The sequence below is a fragment of the Schistocerca serialis genome, chromosome 1 (genome assembly GCF_023864345.2).
Source record: "Schistocerca serialis cubense isolate TAMUIC-IGC-003099 chromosome 1, iqSchSeri2.2, whole genome shotgun sequence".
NCBI lineage: Eukaryota > Metazoa > Arthropoda > Insecta > Orthoptera > Acrididae > Schistocerca > Schistocerca serialis.
This window is the reverse complement of record NC_064638.1, coordinates 673,585,206-673,609,519: the sequence shown is the minus strand read 5'-3', so window position 1 is coordinate 673,609,519 and position 24,314 is coordinate 673,585,206. Positions and strand designations below refer to the sequence as shown.

Genomic DNA, 24,314 nt, shown 5'->3' with positions numbered 1-24,314 from the left:
AGGATCTGCTAACTTTATACTATGCCTTCCACATCACTGGCAACAGGTTCTACACAATGCAGGTGACTACTTTGAAGGACAGTAACAGTTGCAAACATGTAACTCTTTTGTATCAGTTGTGAATGAATAGTTGCAACTATTTAAGTTCCAACCCTCGTAATAAGTGAGTTCATAAAACTAAAAAAGTATACTCATTTTAAAAAGTATTTTGATTTTGATTTTAAAAAGTATTTTGATTTTGTATTAATGGGGTTTGATCTATTTTGCCCTTAACAACTATTTTGCAGAGTTTTCTTGTTACTATACTTTTTAATCCAGTCCATCTCCTTTAAATCACAGAGCATGTGATTCAGCGACTGGATGGTGGAAGTCAGGAAGAACTTGGCACAGCTGAGATTGCCCGTGCCCGCGTTGCAATTTACTTTCAACAGCTGCGAGATGCACTAGATGTACAAGAGGCAGCAGCCATGACAGCTGTTGACACACACATTCGTGAACGTTTATGTTCTCTTCGCCAGTTGCAAGAGGATCTTACAGCCTCACTCTCTCAGGTATATATAAACATAGGTCTTTGCTATTTTTATTTTATGAATTATCACATATTGTCGTGTTTGAGTAATGTGCACAAGAAACCGACATGTGTATCCACAGTTTATGCAATGATGCGTAATGTGGCATTTTACAGTCATAGCAAATTAATTTGTAAAAATGGCTACATGGCGAAATTTTATAAGTTATTTTTAGTTTATTTTATTTCATTAATTTCTATCCATCACCTTTTACACATTAAAATAAATAGAAATTCTTCTGTGGGTTAGATGGAGTTGTCAAGGAGAAACTTTCTCAACTTGTACTTTTCTGTCTGTCAGGCATTTTATAACACTGGGCAAGTGATCAGACATTTTTGTTGCAGCATTGTGCACTTCTTTTTGTGCTAAAGACAATCATAACATGGAATAATGAATGTCAATTTTCCTTGTGGTATTGTGATTATGTACATCATAGTCCCTTTTGAACTGTATTGAATTATTTACAACAGACTTAATGAGGGAATAAATATTCCGTGAAGCAGTGGGCAGAATGCCCACCTCATTAAACAGATGTCTGTGACCTGGTTGTGATTGAGTACAATATATTACAGTATTCTTATAGCACGTTTTTGAGCAATTAAGACATTCTTTCTTAAAGATGAGTTACCCCATAACATTATTCCATGTGACATTATTGAATGAAAATATGTAAAATATGTCAGTTTACTAATTTGTCTCGCCCCAAGATTTGCTATGATTTGAAGTGCAAATGTGGCTGAATTAACAAGGGAATGGTCCAATAAGACATGTTGAAACCAACCCTGAAATTTTTTCACACAGGAAGAAGACAATGTAAGAAATGCACTGTCAAAATTGTAGCAGCTAAGAGACACTGCAAGTATTAAAAAAATAGCTGAAAATTGCCAAATTTGTAGCGCGCCAGGCAGCGGCGCTGTAGCAACTGCGCATGCGAACTAGGCACACACACAGCCAACATCGGCGGTACATTTGTAAACAGGAAACATGACACAACCCAGTCGTAATTTGTAAGGGACATTTCAGGTTACCATTCATTGATAGTTTATCGGACACTACATGCTCTTGAATTAGCCACTCAAGTAACATCTGTTATAAATTATCAGTTGCTTTTTGCAGTATTGGTAAGTATTGACGATACAGATAAGCTGAATTAATATTTATTGTGCTTTCGTAAGGTACCTGCTAATAGTACCTTTTCTTTTCCTTCCAGTTACACAGTAATGTGGAATCCAATTAACATTCTCAATTTAGCAATGATGAAATATGAAGAATGTGGTTTCCAGCTGGAATCACCTACTTCTCCTGAGGACGTACATATGTGCAGGGTGTATACGATCCAGGAGATCCGTGAAAAACCCGGGAATTTTTCCATCCAGCAGAAAACTGGGAAAAACGCGGGAATTTTTTAGAATTCTGGGAATTTTTCATTGTTTTAGTTTTCAGTTAAATTTTTGTAATTTTGGCTGGTAAGAACCAACACTCTAACAAAGGATATTACTGTATCTCGCTACTGCAGAATAGTACAGCAGCAACTAAACAACAATAAAACTTAAGTTGCAAGGAAATGCACCATATACAACAACAAGACACAGTGCTCATACAAGTGTCTGCCAACAGCAAAATGTTATGTCTGCGTAAGCAGAAAGAACTAACGATCAAAGTCCAAAAACAATTTATCAGACTGTTCAATTAACCAAAACAAATTCTCCAAGTATAACACCAACACAAAACAGTGATCCGTCTTCGAATCACAACTACATACAAGAATAATATAGAAAACAACTGAAATAATTTCCTACTAGTCTCTGCCAGAGACTTCTCTGATATACCAAGCCTAATCCAGAGATCAGTGAGAGGCTTCAAGCCGGGCTGCCGAGGCAGCAGCTATCCACGTCTGCTGGCGGTTGATGAACTGCCAATGAAAGGCTGACTGCCGGCCTTTATAGCGCTTCGGTGGATGAGTACCTCGGAACTATTTTCCATTATGTGATGTGACGTGTGGAAATAGTTCCGGGATCTGCAGCGACCTCTTCCTTATGTTTATGTGGGCCGGTAGTGGCCCCTGGTGGCTGCTGGTGTCTTTGCTGTGTTGTTGTTGTTGTTGTTGTTGTTGTTGTGGCCATTCATCAATATTGCCTGTCGGTTGTGTAGTGCTTCGGTGTGCCTGCGAAGCGGGCAACCCGCAACTGCAGGCTGTCAGTTTGGTTGCTGATACTCTAGGCGCCGTGCTGTCTGGTGGAGAAGGCCACACACAAAATGTGTCAAAGGCTTTAGCATCCAGTGCACGTTGGTTTGTCAGTTATTCATATGATTTTGAAAGGCATTCCTGTTGATTTTTGAACATATCGTAAGTTGATTTCTGAATGAATCATAAGTTGATTTTTGAAGACGTGCATAGAGTACATGATGTGTCTGCTAGGGAATCCCCGTTCATCTACATCTACATACATACTTTGCTAGCCACCAAGCGGTGTGTGGCGGAGGGCACTATTCGCGCCAAAGCCATATCCCCCCCCCCCCCCCCCCCCTGTTCCACTTGCGGATTGCGCGAGGGAAAAATGACTGTCTGAACTACCAGAGTGGAAATAAATGACTAACAGAAATAACAGGAAAGAAAGATTACTTATTATCTTCTCAGTGTACCCAAGAAAATGAAATATTGACAGAAAATTCTTGGCCAGACCGCTACACTAGTAATGGCCAGTTGTAAAGTACCAAGCTAGCGGCCACTTAAGTTCTTTTAACTTCCATATGAATAAATGGCGGAATATTCAAATGATTTTCCAGTTATGGTGATCATCACACATTGCCGATAAAATGAAATTCAAACTGTCTCGAAAATGAGATGAGGTTCCTTTCTTCTTCATACATCCTTAAGAGAGAACCATTGTGCTCACCTTTGCATCCCCAACTAGGGCTGCAATGTGTCCCAATTTCCCTGCTGTGCTGTGGGGTTTTTCTACAACTGCCTGGGGTAAACCTGGACCTATTTTCATGCTTGTGGAAATTCAATTGTTTGGAAACAGATTGTAATAAACCTTAGCTACAATTCATTATAGGGAGACATAACTATAGATAGTTTCTTCATTGTAGTCTATGAGAAATGCAGTGGCAAGCACTTTTAGTCACTCTCCTGTGTGTATCAGTGTGCTCCAAAATTGTCTTTACAACTTTGATCATGCAATCGTTTTATAAATGGGTATATGTCGAAAGATCCAGTTTGCGACATAAAGTTCACAGGCACCTAAAGCAGTTTTTTTTTTAGTTATTGACTGACTACCCTGCAGTAGTTGGCACAATGTGTAGAAGGGTTCGTACAGAGCAGATCTGACACCTAGGTCCTGCAGGATCCCATTACATTTTTTCCTTCGTTCGGTACTTGCACAATCTGTGAGCTTGTACCAGAGCAGCAGTAGCACACTTCTCTGAGGACATCCTAGGCCGAAAATGGAACTGGAATGTTGCTTAGCTAACATCTGTGCTACAGACATCACACACATTGATTGTGACCCTCTGTCCCCCCTTTTTTCATGACAGTCACGATTTTTCTAGCTCTGTTCCGAATTTTTTCAAAAGTAATTTGGGACACCTGTTTGTCCTGGATTTAACGATTAATGATTTATCCTGAATTGTATGTACATTTCCCTGTATCGGTATGCTGTTGGTGAAAGGGTATTAGCTCAAATGAGTACAGTATGTAACAGTTACAAAACACAGTTTGTTGTAGAAACAAGAAAAACAGTGTTAGTGACTAGAGTGAATTATTATTAAACTTGAGTTGAATGTTATCCTTATTAAAGAATACGGGCATGCCGAAGAAAATTTACAGCACTGACGAATTTTGTATGCCTGCTTGCACTCCTTCATCTTAGAAGGTTTAAATAAAATATAAATTAATGTACTTTTTGTAACAAATTAAAGTTATAGTTTGTATTTATTACGATTAATTCAGACTCTTTTTACAACATCAAAATTTTTTTATGTGTCTTGAGTTTGGATCTAGAAAAAATTGTCACCTTAACACTCTGAACTCTGTTAAGCGGCTGCTAGAACCGTAGGCTTGTTTGAACATTATGCCATAAACTACACTTTTATACCTATCCCCATTTCTAAAATATATGTGATCCAAGTTGTAAAGACAATTTTGGAACACCCTGTATTTTCGATAGTTCTTTATTGAGACAATCAAAAGCCACCGACAATGGGTGATCGTACACACTGATACGCCACTCTGCCCACCAGACAACTGAATGTGTTAAAATGTCATTTATCTTCTACTCATTAAGCTGTATAAAACTGATTTCATTTAAATTCATTTTCTTTAGTGCAAATTAGTTCTATGTTTGAATATGAACATCTCTGTAATACACTTTCACAAATCCTTGTTACTCTCATGTATAAATTATATCTGCTGATTGGTAGGAGGCACACTTCGCTGGTGTTGTTAGCACTGAAATGCAAGTGAGGAAATGTTCCCTCTCTCATGTCCCCGCACCCTGCTGAACATCATGGCCATTTTCCAGCTTATCATCTACAGATTGTTAGTGTCTGGGGGAATAATCCAATTTGACCCACATGTCCATGGTTTTCGAAGTTTTTGTTTGAGGTCGGCAACTTACGTGATGCCAGGCCTACCCCAGTGATACATCAGCTTAATTAGTTACACATTAATGGCACCTGAACAATTTAATCCACAACAGTATATGAATCAGTTTTAAATGATGAATAGAAAAATTACTCCATTTAGTTCATAATTAAATGAACGTGTATACTGGGTTATGTTAACTTTGTCGTACCCCTGAGATATGTTCTCACTTAGGACCACCCTTTGTCAGTATAATGTAACACTGCTGTAGTTCAGATAATTAAAATATTGCAGGCTGCTTTCACTCAGAAGAATGAATGGATAGCTCAGTCATGTGAAACACTAAAGGGCAATTTCAATTAAAAGGATGAGTACATGGTTCAATAGACAGAAAAACTATTGATTGTTTTTATGAAAAGAAAGAATGAATAATTCAGTCACTACGCAAAGCTACAATGGCGTAGAACCTTTTCATTTGATTAACTGCACTGGCTGCTTTCATTCGGAGGGGGGGGGGGGGGGGGGGGGGGGGGGGGGGGGAAGAAGAAATGAATAATAATCCAACTGACAGGTAAAACTACAACCAAATGACATGATTGTTTTCATTCAGTTGCTCCCACATATTAGTTTCATTCAAAATAATGAATAAGTACTCCGACCAGCTGAACAATCATTTTCATTTGGTTCCACCCTCAGACTAGTTTCATTCAAAAGTATGAATGAATAGTTCAGTGGATATGTATAACTACAACCGAATAAGTCGATTGTTTTCCAACAATCGAATGAATCAATTGTTTTCTTTCGGTTGTTCCCATCACTAATACTGGAAGGAAACCTCTTATAAGTTCTGAACTGCATATACTGATGTATCAATGAAAATGATCAATTTTTGAAGATATAATTTAATTGGATAGATAAAACAATTTTTGAAGATATAATTTAATTGGATAGATAAAAAAATCTATTTACCAAGTTGTGGCAGTAGAAAAAACATAGAAAGGTTAAAGAAATGTGCAAGCTTTCAGAGCCAGTGACTCCTCCTCCTGCCAGAAGGGTTGAAGGGGAAGGAAGAGGGATGAAGGAAAAGGACTATTGAGGTTTAGGAAATAGGCAGAGTTTGAGAAAGTCGCCCTAACCCTGGCTCAGGAGAGACTTCACCAGATGCGACAAAATGGAAAGATTGATTGTTGGGGACCCTACCGGATGAGATTTGGAAACAGTCTTTCCTTTTCATCCAGTCCAGTGAGTCTCCCCTCACCCCCAGTTCAGGGTGATGTTAAACTCTCTCCATTTCCTAAACCTCACTAATCCTTTTATTTCAGCCTTCTTCCTTCCCCTTCAACCTTTCTGCCAGAAGAAGGACCACTAGCTCTGAAAGTATGCGCACGTCTTTAAACTGTATATGTGTTTTCTTGTGACACTACTCGATGAGTAGATTGTTTTATCAATCCAATTGTATTGTATTTTCAGGAACTGCATATCCTGTATCTTCTTAAAGTTTAATGAGAAAGAATTGTCCATTTTAATTTCATTACCTATTCTTTCTAAAATAATACTTAACGTGCTGTTTATTGCAACAAAATAAATAGTGATGTTAATGATGAGAGCTCAGTAACATTCTTGTAATTCCACTGAATATATCATTGGATCGATTGATATAATTACACTTACACTTACTTACAGTGCAGAATGACCAGTGGTGCCAGAACATGTGGGTAAACAACAATGGTTGTTAAGGATTGTTGCAGACTATCTTGGCCTCACTTACTTCAGCTCGCTGACATGTACTACTTGCTCACTTGTGGACTTATTTATGATGACATAATTTCTGGCCATTGATTTAAACTCTGTTATTCTTGACTTGGCTTTTACATGGACGTGTGTGTGTGCCGCCTTTAAAAGTCTTTGTTTGGTTCATGAAGAATAAGGATCTGTTATTTTCTGTAATTTATTTAAATTTAATTGGTGTTCAGTAGAACCTGTGTTGTTGAAGAAACAGACATACAACAAATGAACCTAAAAAGTGAGGGTCCTAAGAGGGAACTTTGTGGGATGCCAAAGGTGATTAGCTCTTAGTTGGATTGTCACTGTTGTGTAGTATGGGACTCTTTCTTATTGACACTTTTTTGTTTTCTGTTGGAAAGACATGATTTGAACCATTTTACAGCATTTCTTGGTACACCATAACATTCTGATTTACTTAAAAGGAAGTTATGATTTGCACAATAAAATGCCTTCAGCTGATTACAGAACACATGAGGATCTCGTAACATTTTATCAAACTGATTAAGTACATTCTTGCTGTATGTGTGAACAGCCTTCTCACTGTTGGAACCACTTAGAAATCCAGATTGACTTTATTACATACAACTGGCTTAAAAAAAAGAAAAGAAGAAAACTGTACATCGCCGTGGACAGAGATTGAATAGTACCCATTTCTGCTGCTAGGAGTGTATAGCACAACTTGTTGCCAGTTCAGTGCCGCCTGTGTTGTCCACCTGGCTTGTTCTGTTCATCTGTAGTGACTGTTTTTGCTAGCCCTGTTTTGTTTTTGTTTCATTTTTTATGATGGCAAGTTTAAGTGAGCAACATGCAGCCATGCGATTTTGTTTTTTACTTGGTAAGAATGCTGCTGAAACTGGTTTAATGTTGAAAACAGCCTACCAAGATTATGCTATGGGGAGAACTCAAGTGTACGAGTGGTTTGCTCAATTTAAAAATGGTGACATGTCAATTGATATCAAACCTAGTTCTGGACGTCAATCAACTGCTCGAATTGACAACTGATCAACTGTCAGTGACTTGTGGGTTATCTTGTTCATCAGAAAAGACCCAATTTGTGGCAGACAGGAGACTGGTTCTTCCACCATGACAATGCACCTGCACACACAGCCATCTCTATTAGACAGTTTTTGGCTTAAAATGTCATGGTCCCGCAGCCTCACGCGCCTTACTCATGTGACCTGGCTCCGTGCAACTTCTTGTTAATTCCGTGCATGAAAAGGGCCATGAAAGGTCACCAATTTGACAATATTGAAGAAGTCAAGAAAAAAAATGAGGGAGGGTCTGTCAGCCATTCTTAAAGATGACTATAAAAAATGTTTTGAACAGTGGAAGCACTGGTGGGACACTTGTGTTAGCTGTAATGGAGAGTATTTTGAACAGGATAAGGTTGTTTTGAAAATCATTTGAAAATGCATAGCTTTTATAAAATAATTCCATTTTTTTCTTTTTTTGTGTTGGGGGAGAGGGGTACCCCCATGTAATCAAAATGGCATTTGTTCTGTATCTTAAATGTAAAAATCAGCAAGCACATTTAGCAGAATGATTTATGAATATGCAATATTTCATACCTAATTTCTGTGTAATAAATAATGTGGTGGCATTTTACTGAAACTTAAAGTGCTGTATCAGATTTAAAATTCATTTTATGCCAGTATTGATTTATGATGCAAACTAATCTATATGTCTAAGTGTTTTAATAGTGCTTTTTATTAACACTGTCTAAAATACAATGCTTCGTTATTCAGGTGGCCGTAGTTTGTTTACAGTGTGAACAGATAATACAACAAGACGACGCACGTGTTCTTACACAAGCTCGTGAATTACGGGAAGCTCTGAATTATATTGAGAAGCAACAGCAACAATACTCTGATCTAAGTCCCGAGCAGCTTCAGCCTGACCCAAGCATACCAATTACATTCACAAAGGTAAGATTTTCCAGGCAGAAAGTACATTCTCATATGGTGTGACATTGAAAATGAAGCTGATGCTGCACTTTTCTGTCCTTCAGTATAATCCAGGGAAAATTTATGACACTAATGGCTATACTGCAATTATGACTGCATAGCAAATAATGTTCTTCCACTTATGTATCAACTGCCAAAACACGAGCAAGTGGAGCAGTGCTGTGTGCATACCCCTATAGGTGGCTGGTAGGTACACAGTACTCTTCAGTCTCAAGTATTGGTGCTATTCTGTGCTCACTTAAATTTTTAATTAAAAGTACTTTCATAAATAACAGCTCAAAAATGTTTGTTCTTATGACATTATATTCAGTTTCATTCATTCATACTGACTTGTGTTGCCACGTCATATATAACTCATACAACCTGATTGACTTTTCTAGAGAAATGTTGTACAAAACTGAAAACTGTGATAGCATAAAAGCCTGTGGGAGGAACTTTACGACTGCTGGCAAAGAAATACTCAAATCTGGGATTATTATGATTTCCCTGATACCGGTACTCTACTCCCAACATGACTATAAGCTTGTCCTGAGGGAAAACTGGATTCACATAACTTTCTCGTATTGCTCTGAACTGTCATATCAAAGTATTGGATCAGTGCCACCAACCCAAACGTTTTATTACTGATGATGTATGCAAAGTTAGTTATGTAGTTAGTTTCATGTTCCATGGATCGTTTTGCACAATAAATCATAGTGACCTGGTAAAAGTCATTTTACGTTCACATCCCAAATCAAATTAATTTGTACATGGTTACATTTAGTAAATTTCTTAAAAAAAAAGTATAGATGTGAGTTAGTAATTCCTACCCACCACCTTATACACGTTACATTACTAGAAATTCCTCTACGCAATAGAAGGAGTTGGCTAATTATGTACATCGCCGTTCCTTTTGAATGGTAGTGGTCTATTTACAACAAACTTCATAAAGGAACAAATGTACTGTGAAACAGTAGTCAGTGTGCCCTACTCCTTACACAGATGTCCACACCATGATGGTGGGTGAACACCAAGTATTATTCATACAGCGCACACATTTTTGAGCAGTGAAGACTTTCTTTCATAAATATGAGTTGCTCCAAGACATTATTCCACATGACTTATTGAATGAAAATATGCAAAATATGTCAACTTAGTGATTTATCTCTCCCCTAGATTTGCAGTGATTATAAGTGCAGATGTGGCTGTACTAAATTGTTTTAGGAGTTCCAAGATGTGCCGTTTTTTTAAAAAAAAAAAAAATTCTCACCAATATGGACACTGCAGAGCTTTGAATTTTCCACCCTATTTGTTATCTCCTCACCATGTGTTGCACTTATCGTTGGTGTAGTACCCCCTAGATGTCCAGAACTGAATATGTTGTGTCTTTTTTAAACTGAGGGTGAGATCCTTCACATAAAACCAGTCACTGATATTTTCAGGAACTACATTTACCATTTCTTCTGTTTTTGTATGTGTGCTTGAACGGTTTACAATACTAGTGTCATCTGCAAAAAGAATAATTCTACTTGTGTATTAGACAGAAGACAACAATAGTGGTTAGGGAACCCACTACCTGATTTCTCCCCAGTCAGGACTATGTCCCCAGACTATATTGTTTGGACTGCTGAGTACAATTTTCTGCATTCTTTTGGTTAGATATGGCATCATCCACTGGCTGGCTGTACCATAAACCCCATAAAACTTGATTTTTGTAGGAGAATACTGTGATTCACTCAGTCAAATGCTTTAGATAGGTTGCAGAAAATATCAGGTGCTGTTTTAGTATGTAATGCTTTTTTCAGTAGAGCAACCCTTCTGAAATCCAACTGTGATCTGCTAAGGGTATTATTGTTACTAGGGTGAGATACTATCCCAGAATACATCATCATCTCAAAAATTTAGGAAAATGATGTCAGCAGTGAAACAGGTCAGTAGTTACTGACATCATCATCAAAACCAGATGAGCTTTCATTTTTGTGAGAATGTATAATTGTCTTAATTTCAGAATGGGAGGAGGAGGAGATTAGTGTTTATCGTCCCGTTGACAACGAGGTCATTAGAGACGGAGCGCAAGCTTGGGTGAGGGAAGGATGGGGAAGGAAATCGGCCGTGCCCTTTCAAAGGAACCACCCCGGCATTTGCCTGAAGCGATTTAGGGAAATCATGGAAAACCTAAATCAGGATGGCCGGAAACGGGATTGAACCGACGTCCTCCCGAATGCGAGTCCAGTGTGCTAACCACTGCGCCACATTGCTCGGTTTCAGAATGGGAAGTTGGTGATAATTCATATGATTCAATTTTGTGAGATTCTTTTTCACCATACTGCTGTGATTTTTCTCTTGACTGTTTATTCCTATCCTTTCTAGTATATTTAAGAAATGATTATTAAACATATTTGCTAACTGTGGTTCATCATTCATAGTCATTCCATGCAGTTTAATAATGATGTTATCCTGTCCTGTGACTGGTTGTTCTGTTTCTTATTTCACTGCATTCCATATAGCCTTAAGTCTGTTGTCAGAATTACTGATTTCTGACATTATGTGCATGTTACTTGATTTTTAATAACTTTTCTCGGTAATTTTGAGGAGTTTTTGTAATGTGCAACTACTGGAGGATCTCTATTTGTTCTTGTCAAAAGTTACGTTTCCCTTTTCGTTTCATGATTTATTTTAATCCCTCTATTTATCCATGGCTTTTTAAATGACTGTTTAATGTCCTTTCTGATTAGCTTATGTGGAAAACTGTTCTCAAATAATGATATGAATTTGTCATGCAATAGATTAAATTTTATGTTAGGATTTGGTTCATTATAAATTTCATGCCAAGTCATCTCACGTAAATTATTCTTAAAAACATCTGTCCTGGAATCATTAATTATTCTAACTGATTCCCACTGAGGAGTATCCACACTGTAAGGTGCTGGGTTATTTATCCTAACTAACTGTGCATCATGATCTGAGAGAGCATTTGTTACTGGGTAAATAGTTATTTATTTGCTTTGAGCTTCATCAAAGAAATCATTACCAGTGAGGTTCCTACTGTCTTTGTCCACCTGTGTTGAAAAGTTAATTAATGAGATTAAATTACGTAAGTCAAATAAGATGTTTCCAGATCATTTTTCCTGTCAGAATCCTGTAGAAAATCTACACTGATGTCACCACAGACTATTAACTGCTTGCTGCTATCTGATGGAGAGCACAGTAAGGAATTCAGACTCCTCATAAACAGTTCAAAATTTCCTGTTGGGATCTATATACAGTACATACAATTACAGTTCACTATTACTTCTCAAACACGTGCTTCTTTGCGCTGATCACTACAAAATATGCTTGTCTCAATGTTTTTGAACATGTGTTCTGTCTTAATATATTTAACAACTCCTCCTTTACCTATGTAAGTAAGTTGCTAGAGTTTAATCTTTTATATGTAACTTACCTACCCTTGTGGTTATGTGGTGCTCAGACAGACACAGGATGTCTGTCTTTTCGAAACAGACGAGAAGTTCTTCTACCTCATTACTCAATCCTCTAATATTCTGATGAAATAAGCTAATCTTACTTTTCTGTGCATTCTTAAGCATTTTGTGGGGCCCTACTGTTATTTTGACTTCTTTCAAAACAAGGTGCTTGAATCCAGATTCTAACGTAAAAAAAATGACTGAAATCAGTAGCCACAGGGATCTTGCTACATGTGATGGTGCCCTCCCCATATATTGTCTGCAAGAAGGTCAGACAGCCTATTTTCCCCTCATCTCGCCATGTGGAGGGCATGTCTGATATATCCCCTTCTCCCAAATGTAGCAACAGGTACTGCACTCATATAAGATTGCAGTCAGCAGCAGCCTGCTCAACTCAGTGTCCACACAGATCAAATCAGTGTTAACCCAGGGCTGGTCGATGGTACTGCATAGCCTCCACAAAACTCACATTTGTGTATATTTTTGCTTCTCATATTTTGTCCAGGCCGCCCCTAATGCTGTAATTACTGTTCTTAGCTGTGCTGTTTCTTGTTCCACCCACTACAGTAACCTGATACGCTTTGCTAAAACCTTTGCTCAAATTTCCTATGTTCACGGTCACTTTTCCAAGGCTAGCACTTGATTTCACAATACTTGTTACCTGGTATCCTGTTCCTAATCTACCTTCTACCATCTTGTGCCTGTTACCTTCACTCAGTTCCCAAGGTCTTTTCCCCCTTTCAACCTATCTGGTTCAAATTTCATGTGATCTAATTCATTCAGCCTGAAGGGCAAAAATCTTTGCTTTGCAATTCTCTTGTCCTTTTTTTTTTTTTTTTTTGCTAAACCTACAGCTCTGTAGGAGAGCCTCAATGAGTTCCCTACTCTGTTGCCCACTATGACCACCCCAGGGAAATTTCAATCTGCAGTCTCCACATATCACTCCCTATTTGGCTATCCTACAGTAACATCCACACTTATCATGCATTGCAACATGGATTACAGGTTTAAAAATAGAATTAAATCACTTTACAGCAAAAATTTCATCATCACTATTAGGAAGCTTCATCTAGTACACATTTTCTTTTATCTGCACTTCCAATACCTCAAGGTATGTGGTGCATGTGTTATGATTCATTTTAATTACTTGATGCAGGACAACCGGGTGCATATTGGTCCGAAGATGGAAATGCGTGTTGTTACTCTGGGTCTGGATGGTGCTGGCAAGACAAGTATTCTATTCAAATTGAAGCAGAATGAATTTATGGCAACAATACCCACAATTGGTTTCAATGTAGAGTCAGTTGAATACAAGAACCTGAAATTTACTATTTGGGATGTGGGAGGCCAGCATAAGTTGCGTCCCTTGTGGAAACATTATTATCTTAATACTCAGGTGAGTATCTCGTAATTACTCTTCCTCTGGGTTCTTGTTTCTTACTTATTCAGTAGAGATATGATTAAGTACGTGCTAGTAATTCATCAGAGCCTTTTCATGTGATGCATAGCTTGTATCACACACAGTTTTCTATATACAGTTTACTACATGTTAAAAATAAAATCAATTACTGCATGAAACAAAAATTTACGTCAGAAAATATCAGACAGAATTGCTGGTCTGTGCTTCTGCACAAGAGACAAAATTTTTAGTACTGCTGATAGACACACAAAACTACACAAAACCATCCTAACTTTTGGAACCACTAGTTTTTCCCTCTTGGAGGACAAAGGGATAAGCTGGGGAAGGTTAGAAAAGGAAGGGCAGGTCACTCAGATCACAGGCTGTGGGAATCAAACCTGTTGTGTCACCTGAAGATATAGTTGCTAGCGAGGTTGATTCTGTAATTTTTTTCTGTCTTGCTAGACATAGGTAGAACATTGATTACAATCACTTGCACCAGCAGTGATAAAAATTGGCAGTTTCTGAGGTCATTGATGCCAGAGTTCAAGTGAATAGTTAGCCAGAAGCAAAGCCCAGGGTGTAATGAAAGTTGTTGTAAACATGTACACATAATCCTGAGAGCGATCCCAATCACGAAACATAAATGCAGTCAAGGTCAATCACTCCACTATCTGTGGCACATATTGAAAGCTTCAGAGAATGATGAGAATTGCCATACAAGTGCAGGGCCACAATGTTTATAGAAATTGTCAAGTCAGTGGACAGACCCACATGACCTGCCTGTAGTGGCAGCATCCTCCATGTAATCAAGCTGCAGTCTTGGTATGAAGCCAGAATATCTCTGATCTTTCCTTCATATTGATATTCAGGCTGGATGGATCCGAATCGCTATCAGATACTAAATAAATTATCACTAATTCAATTTAAGAGAGATCCTTAAATATAACTGTTCTGGCGAAAACATTGTGTTAGTATTCAGCAGTGGAGGCTGTTAGATACTCTTTGTATCTTATTCATTAGTAGTAGTAATATTTCTTGGAAACACACATACACATTACAGGGTGCAACACCTAGTTGGACTGTTGCTGATGTACACAATTGTGCCACTCCTTCTGACTTACAACTTGCTAGTAGCCATGGCAGTAAAAAAATTAAGGCGAAGATAGCTCTGTGTAAATGACCATCAGGTATGTGAATGCCTAGTATCAAAATAAGCTGCATGAGATCTAAAGAAATGTCATGCAGGTTATGCATGAGCTGTTCCAGATCTAAGAAATTTGAACCAAACAACAGTCCTAATAGTGAAGAATCAGGAGGAAAATACATAGTTTGACAGTTTGTTCTACAAGTTTGTTTTGTTTTAATACAGCAGTGCACAGTAAGCTGAGAATAACTTGTCAAGTAGTAGGAGTATTGAGTAAGAAAACACTGCCTTGTTTAAGAAAATACTGTTTTGATAAAGGCACTTTTGGTTTTGGGTGGGGAGGCCAGTGTGTTCAGAAGGAGCTGGGGTGCATGTCTGTCCTTACAAAGATACAGGATTGTGGATATAACAGTGCTTAAATTTGGAACATGGAATGTGTGTGTATATGGAGGAGAGTAAAAAAAAAAACTCTTTACAGTTAGAAAATGGTAAAGAATTGCACTGGAGAAGACGATTAGAGGAAACATGTTGAAGATGATAAGACCCATACAGTGTTGTAATGCTAAGAGAAGGAGAAGAAGAAGAAATTGAGATTCGAATTAATGATCCATAGAAAATTAGAGGTGGAATAGAAGCTGGGAGTGGACGAGAACGAAACATGAAATTGGTTTTGGTGTTTTTAAAGGACCAGTCCCAGCACGGAGCCCAAATGATTTTGGGAAATAATTAAAAACTAAAATCTGGATATCTGAACAGGGATATTGAACCTCACTCATCCTGAACATATGTCCATTACCTAAACCAATTTGCTATCTTGCCCAACATAATTACTGAGTAGCTGATTAACTGTTTCCAAATTGTTGTAGTTCCTATGTGAACCTTGTTGCCAATAAAGACAACTTCTGGATATTCCATGGAGGTATTGCTTTTCAGTGAAAGACGTAATTTGCTAAACATATAAGAGGTACATCCATAAAATTGTTGTGTGTAGTTGGAAGACAGATCGAATTAATAAACATAAAAGGAAAGTTTCTCTAAATTGCTTACAGTAAATGTCAGGATGATTTCTTTAAAGACAATGTGGCTTATTCATTCTGAGTTTGAGCTTTGTCCAAATGACGTCGTCATTGTCCTGTGGAAGAAACATCTGTATGGCTCCTTTTTTTTGTTTGGAAATGTTTCTTATTTATTCAACAATATTATGAAAAGCAAAGTAGCTACTCACCATATAGCGGAGATGCTGAGTCGCGCGCGCGCGTACGCGCCACACACACACACACACACACACACACACACACACACACACACACATGCAAAGGCAACTCACACACACACATGACTGCAGCCTCAGGCAACTGAAGTCACTCTTTTTCCTCTACCCCCCTCCTCCCTACCCCTCCCCATCTCACCCCTGCCCTCCATTTAATCTCCCGACTGCACATAGTTGCCCTACCCTCTCTCCACCTTGTCCCTGCGTGCTCCCCTGCAGCACTTCACTGTCTGCCACCCCTACCCTGCTGTCCCAGTCCCTCCTCATTCCAGCCTCCTCTTTACCCCCACCCAGTCACCACTCTCATCATGCACTGGTGCTGCTGCTTGCAATGTGCCATCAGTTGCCTGAGACTGCAGTTGTGTGTGTGTGTGTGTGTGTGTGTGTGTGTGTGTGTGTGTGTGTGGTCTATTTTTAACGAAGGCCTTACTGGTTGAAAGTTTTATTTGTGATAGTCTTTTTGTTGTGCCTATCTGCAACTCAGCATCTCCACTATATGGTGAGTAGCAACTTTCCATTTCATAATATTGTTACATTCTACCCTGGATTTTCCATTGTTTGGGTTCTTATTTATTCTTATTTTATGAGATCATCTACATCCTTGAGGATCTCATCAGTATGGATATTGAACAAAAAGTAATCTAATCTAATAGAACAAAAGACCATAATCTTCCTTCTTTTTATAGTGATACACTATGTGAACAAAAGTATCCGGACACCTCCAAAAACAAACGTTTTTCATATTAGGTGCATTGTGCTGCCACCTACTGCCAGGTACTCCATATCAGTGACCTCAGTAGTCTGCGGAACTCACAGACTTCGAACGTGGTCAGGTGATTGGGTGTCACTTGTGTCATATGTCTGTATGCGAGATTTCCACACTCCTAAACATCCCTAAGTCCACTGTTTCCAATGTAATAGTGAAGTGGAAATGTGAAGGGACATGTACAGCACAAAAGTGTACAAGCCAACCTTGTCTGTTGACTGACAGAGACTGCTGACAGTTGAAGAGGGTCGTAATTTGTAATAGGCAGACACCTATCCAGACCATTACACAGAAATTCCAAACTACATCAGAATCCACTGCAAGTACTATGACAGGCAGGAGGTGAGAAAACTTGGATTTCATGGTTGAGCGGCCGCTCATAAGCCACACATCGCCCCGGTCCATGCCAAACGACGCCTCACTTGGTGTAAGGAGTGTAAACACTGGATGACTGAACAGTGGAAAAACATTGTGTGGACTGACGGATCACGATAGACAATGTGGCGATCTGATGGCAGGGTGTGGGTATGACGAATGCCCGGTGAAGGTCATCTGCCAACATGTGTAGCGCCAACAGCAGTAAAATTTGGAGGCGGTGATGTTATGGTGTGGTTGTGTTTTTCATGGAGGGGCTTGCACCCCTTGTTTTGCATAGCACTATCACAGCACAGGCCCGCATTGATGTTTTAAGTACTTTCTTGCTTCCCACTGTTGAAGAGCAATTCGGGGATGGAGATTGTTCATAAAGAATGGCCTGTGGCGGAGTGATTACACGATAGTAACATCCCTGTAATGGACTGACCTGCACAGAGTCCTGACCTGAATCCTGTAGAACACCTTTGGGATGTCTTGGAATGCAGACTTCGTACCCAGCCTCACCAACCGACATCAGTACCTCTTCTCAGTGCAGCACTCCGTGAAGAATGGGTTGCCATTCCCCAAGAAACCTTCTGGCACCTGATTTAACATATACCTGTGAGAGTGGAAGCTGTCATCAAGGCTATGGGTGGGCCAACACCATATTGAATTCCAGCATTACCGATGGAGGACACCATGAACTTGTAAGTTATTTTCAGGCAGGTGTCTGGATACTTTTGATCATGGAGTGTAAGATGAGGAGTAATAGGCCTATTCCCAAATATGGAAATGTATGGAAACTATTTTTCATCTCCATGGACTATTTTTCATCTCCTTGGTCTGTGACCATAATAACAAAATGACAAACAATATTGCTTTCAGGCACCCTTTGCTGTAAACCACAAGATGATTCATGAAGCTTTTATGAAGAAATAAATGTAAATATTTGTAAATTCCTGTAGCTTGATGATAGTAATTCATTTTTGATGGGGGAATTTGCAAGAGAGAAGAAGTTCTTCGCTTTTTAATGGGGAAAGGAAGGGGGGGAAGGGGGGTAGTAAGATTAAGGGAGTATTTGTAAACAACAGCGAAAGATATTTTACATTCTTTCAACTATAACAAACTGTATTCTATTTTATAAATCTGTATATGTATGTTTTTGTCAGTTATCTCTAGGGAGGGCAGTGTCCTAAATATTAGCAATAATTTCAGTCTTGTTCATGTGCCTGTTAACTGTTCAGTGACTCAGCTGTACAGTGAGGGGTTACTTTTACCCCTTCCATTATTAATATTGTACACACATTTTTTAACTGTCATATCTGTTTTTCATTGTTAGCATACAGTGTGTGTTGAATATGAGAGTAGCTGCAAGTGTATGTGCCATTCAGAACTGTCAAATGGTGGTCAAAAAAACAGCCAGTGTCTTATTTTATGTAAGAAACCATGAATAGTAGTTGATTAAACTCTGTTAACAATTTGAGATTTCTTAGTCATTGAGTGCATGTGTACTATTTTAGTGACAACAAAATATCCTCAGAGGACTGTGAAATAAGCTGCAGAAAACAGTTCATAAAAATGTACAGTTGCTTTTGAAAAATAACAAATCAAATCAGCACATGATGCTTTTAAGGAAGGGCAACATGTAATTTTTTCCTTTTGTTGTTGGGTGTCTCATTGGCAAAATTTCTGTCAGTAAGTGAATCATTTCACTGCATGTGCAGGATGTCCCAGAAGTGCCAACTGCTAAAAATGCATTCTACAGTCTAGATTACGAACAAAAAATTGCTATCAACTTAAAGTGGTAAAGATGTAGCCAAGAAGTCATAAAGCATGGAAGATGTGTGGGAAGAGGATTCCAGTGGCATGGACTTACGAATCTGCACTGCCAGTTGATGTTTGAATTCCCTGCCAATATCCAGAGTTGACATCAGGAATGTTTCCACTTGAATGTGTGGTGTGGTATGATCAGCCGATACATGCATGCTCGAGTACCTGCACCTTTTGCATGGAAAGTTTGGTGGTGTAAGCGTTGCACATGTGACAACAAATCAATTGGGCATGCATGACCCTTAATTCATCACTTTCAATCAGTTGCTTTATTTTATGTGGTGATAATGATTTGCATTATTCTGATGACTCATGTTGAGCATAACAAGCTGTTTTTACTGTAAAGGCAGTTTGGAATGAACTCACCAGTGTTTTGTTCATGGAACTCCCTGAGTAAGGTTTGACCACACAGTATAATATTTATGTGCCTGTAATGTTTTTTAAATTAAATTGTATTTTTGTTGTTGTAGCCTCTGATGATATTTGTAAATAAAGGGTTGCATTTTCGGTGGTTGACTAATCATACTGGGACATCCTGAAAGTGTATAAAATTGCTATTTACTGACACACACACACACACACACACACACACACATAAGCACGCACGCGCCTTGCTACACACACACACACACACATTTTAGAAAATAAATTATGGTGCAGATTGTGGTGGCTGAAATGGAAAGCTTTTTGTTGCCTTTTATGTTAGAGCTGCATTGAATAATGAGACAGTTAAGGAATATACAAATGGAATTACACCAATAAAATTGTTGTGCCAAGATCTTTCTTTGCACTATGTGCTGAATGCTTTTTGCAGCATGTTTATGTAATTCAGAATGTTTCCCCCTTGCTCCTTTCTCTCTGTTTACTTACTAGCAATTAATCATTTTGTTTCAATTCATTTCTTGATTGATCAGTTTCTCAAGAAAACATGCTTTCGCTTATTCCTCTGGCTGACAAAGTAGAGTTAGTTGCTCCACCCCTCCCCAGAAATCATATTTGTTACAACTTTATTTATAGATGTGAAATCTCATTTAATGTCCTAAAATTTCAATTTAATTTTTTTTTTTTTTTTTTAAAAGAAATAGTTTGTCAGTTTTGTATGATGGTGAAAATTTAGCCACTGAAGAGACTTTCATGTAAAATACGGGCAGATAATATTTGTTGATGCTCAAAGGCATGTTTGTAGACATTTCTGTCCTGTAATGAGAAATGTATAAATGAAAATTCACAAACATCTCTATATATTTATTGATAAACTAAAGAATATTGAGGAATGTCCATATCTTGACGTGCTTCCCTTACTGATTTTTTTATCTTTTCCACCTTACAAAACACACTGTGCATATGTGAAATACAATACTACTTATTTACCTACAACATACTGCCATTCATTAGACTAATATTAGGCTTTTTTTTTCAGCAATACTATTGGTTGCATGCATTTGTCAAGAACACAGAGAAAGTTCTTAGTCAATTATTCTCATTGTTTGCTTGTACAGGTATTTCTTATCTATTTTTTTCCAGTCATTTGTGTTTAACTGTAGAACTGCTCTTTCTGTGTGTACCTGATACTAGCTGTATCACTAAAGCTCTAGATGATTTTTAATGTTCAAGCAGAGTTTCACAAAAGAATACTTTTTGCTAATAATAATATTTGGAATGAAAAGATAGGTTTAAACAAAAAACAATGCACTAAGGTGGACACATCATGATATTTTCCCATTATACAGTTTATTGGTTAAGCTGAAACAAGTATTTTATTAATTTTGTCAGTTTTTGTGTTTGTTTACATTTTCAGGCATGATTCTCAAGGACTTTGTTTCATTTCATTTATAACGCATAAGATAAGTTCATTTACACAATAGTAGGATGAAAAACAGAATTTTTTATTACAATGAGTACAGAAAAAACCTAGGCTTACTTTATGAAACAACAGAGAATCCAACAGATTTTGATAACTTGCTCTCATGATATTTCAGTTGATAGACGTCTGGCCCTCTGCAATTTTTTTCCACAAATTGTTTTAATTTTTCCACAAATTATTTTTACGTTGTTGAAGATTCAAGCATTGTATCATAACTCTCTGTTGATACCTGAAGATGATCAGAAAACTGTGGACAAAATTATCTAGCCATCATGGTATGGACATTTGACAAATTGCCTGAAGTTCCATGCAAAAATCAGTAAACCTGGAAAGTTTTTAAATGTCACAACTCCTGCCTTATATTACTTTATCCAGCACCTCTGTCCTTTCATTTTAATACTGAAGGTCTCTTGTCAGTTTTTGTATTTTTTCAACTCATCTATGTTTTAATTATTTTCCACATTTCACATTAACAGCTTTTTTTTCCCTCAGGCTGTTGTTTTTGTGATTGATTCAAGTAATATATCACGACTTCCAGAAGCTCAAAATGAATTATCAAAATTGGTGTCTGAAAAGGAATTAAAGGATGCTTCTCTTTTGATATTTGCTAATAAACAGGTACGTAGAACATTTAAACAGCAGATCTCTTTAAAAAGTTGTTGTAGATAAAGTACATTCTGCTACTCTGTAATAGTTCATGAAATGTTTATTGAACTATGTATTTTTAATGATGAGGTGCCTTTAACATGCGAATATAACAAGTGTTAAGGCACAAATATGGAGTGAGACGTACATGTTGATTTGGGCTTTTTTTTTTCACTCCAGAGGCTGGTTTGATACAGCTCTCCATGATAGTCTGCCCTGTGCAAGCCTGTCTATTTCTTTCATAAGTAATAAGACCCATATCCTCTTGAACGTGCTTACTGTAGACAAGTCTTGGTCTCTCTCTCTCTCTCTCTCTCTCTCTCTCTCTCTCTCTCTCTCTCTCTCTCTCTCTCTCTCTCTCTCTCTCTCTCTCTGCAGTGCAACCCCCTCCCCTCCCCCCCCCCCCCACACACACACAAACACTTACTTCATTATCAGGTTAACTATTCCATAATGCCTCAGGCTGTGTACTATCAACTCATACCTCTGAGACCAATATGGAAACCAGTTGAAAACGTATGTTGGTTGCTATTGTGAAGATCAATCCTTATTCCAGAATTTGAAATGTGTATTGCCCCTGTCTCAGTCATCTGTTTCAGATGCCAAGGATTTGACATACTCTGTCTGCACTAGTAAGTTTGCTCAAGGGAGAGAATATATTAGTACATTCTTTCCTTAAGAAGAAGAAGGAGTGTACTACAAATGTTTACTGATACTGAAATGATATGACATTAATTAAGTGAGGGCTACCAGTTGAACACACTTCAAAGTGCTGCTAAAGTTTGCTGAAATATCATTGTATATACAATATTCTTGTAAGTCACTAGCACCATTACATTACTTACCAATATCTGTAATAACTGACTAATGCTAATAGTCTTACATTCACAGTAAATAGCAATTTGTTGCAAAATGTAATTCTCACACTGTCATTGAAATACGTATATTTGTAAGTACATAAGTAAACGACACAAAAATTTTGAATGTGGATTGTCAGATTGCCTCTACGTCACCATTCACAACTACATTCTGTAAACTACTGGGAAGTACATGGCAGAGTGTATGACCCATTGTAACAGAGGTTAAGGTTTCTTCCCATTCCATTCATGTATGTAGTGCAGGAAGAATGGTTATTTTAAATGCCAGTGAGCATAATATAATTAATCTAGTCTTGTCCTCACAATCCCTATGTGAGTGATATTTAGGGGTTTGTAGTATCTTCCTAGATTCATCATTTAAAGCCAGTTCATGAAACTTCATAAGTAGGCCTTGTCAGGATAGTTTTCATATTTCTTCAAGAGTATGACAGTTCAGTTTCTTCAGTATCTCTGTGACACTGTCTCATGGGTCAAATAAACGTGTGACCATTCATGCTGCCTTTCTCTGTATACATTCAGTATCCCCTGTCAGTCCTGTTTGGTACAGGTACCCCCCACTTGAGCAGTACTCTGTAATGGCATGAGTGATTTGCAAGCATTCTCCTTTGTAGATTAACTGCATTTCCCCAGCATTCTACCCATAAACCAAAGTCTCCCACGTGCCGTACTTACGACTAAGCCTACTTGATCATTCCATTTCATATCCCTAAAAAGTGCTGTACCCAGCTATTTGTATGGTTTGACCAATTCCAATTGTGACTAATTGGTATTATAGTCGTAGGATACTACAATTACTAATTTTGTGAAGTGCACAGTTTTACATTTTTGAACATGTAAAGCAAGTTGCCAATCTTTGCGCATCATCTGCAAAAAGTCAGAGGTAACTGTTAATATTGTCCGAAAGTTCTTTAATATACAGGGTGTCCACAAATGTTTACCCTGATAACAAGACTGTGTAATTATTTATTGTGCACAGTAAATAAAACTTATGCCTCTACTAATTAAGTTTTGAAACTGGCATAAAATTTAATTCGGATTATGCACTCCAACATTTAAACAAGGGAAATTCCAGGATGGAATGTAGCAATATTATGGAAAGGATAGTTGCTACTCACCGTATAATGGAGAGTCACAGATAGGCTTAACAAAAAGACTGCTGGAAAGTAAGCTTTCAGTCAACAAGTCCTTTGTCGAAAATAGACATCATGTACATACAAGAACACACTCATGTAAATGCAGCTCACACACATGACCACAGTCTCTGGCAGCTGGAGCCAGACTGTGAGCAGTAGCGCATGATGGGAAAGGTAACTGGGTGGAAGTAAGGAGAAGTCTGGGTCAGGGATAGCAGGGTACGGGTGGAGGACAGTAAACTGCAGTAAGTGGGCGAGTGCAGGGACAAGATGAAGAGTAGGGCAGCTAGGTGCAGTTGGGCGGGCAGAGGAAAGTTGGGGGGGGGGGGGGGGGGGGCAGAAAATGAGAGAAATGATAAGTCTGAATGTGTCAGTGGCACAAAGGGCTGTGTAGTGCTGGAACAGGATTAGGGAAGGGCTACAGAGGTAAGGGCAATGGGTAATAAAGGCTGGGGCCAGGAGTGTTACGGGAATGTAACGTATTGAAATTTTAAACATTTTATTGGCTGTGATCCAGCAACCATACACTATTTAAATGCAGAACGTATATACAGCCACTTTGGTTGCACAAAATTTTGTCAATTGACCACAGTTTCAGTTGCACTTGGGCAGTCTTCATCAGAATAAAAAGTTACATGGAATACCTAAAAATATAATGACATAGATTGAAATAATACACACT

The 24,314-nt window shown here is 38.2% G+C and overlaps 1 protein-coding gene across 1 annotated transcript in view; it reads left to right on the top strand.

Annotated features, from left to right (window-relative positions):
• Positions 1-24,314, top strand: part of LOC126480110 (E3 ubiquitin-protein ligase TRIM23-like) — a 68,449-nt gene that overhangs the window by 27,653 nt on the left and 16,482 nt on the right. The window contains exons 7-10 of the mRNA XM_050103839.1: positions 340-551; positions 8,685-8,864; positions 13,503-13,742; positions 21,469-21,594. Coding sequence (XP_049959796.1) covers positions 340-551; positions 8,685-8,864; positions 13,503-13,742; positions 21,469-21,594 — 758 coding nt within the window. The remainder of the gene's footprint in view (positions 1-339; positions 552-8,684; positions 8,865-13,502; positions 13,743-21,468; positions 21,595-24,314) is intronic.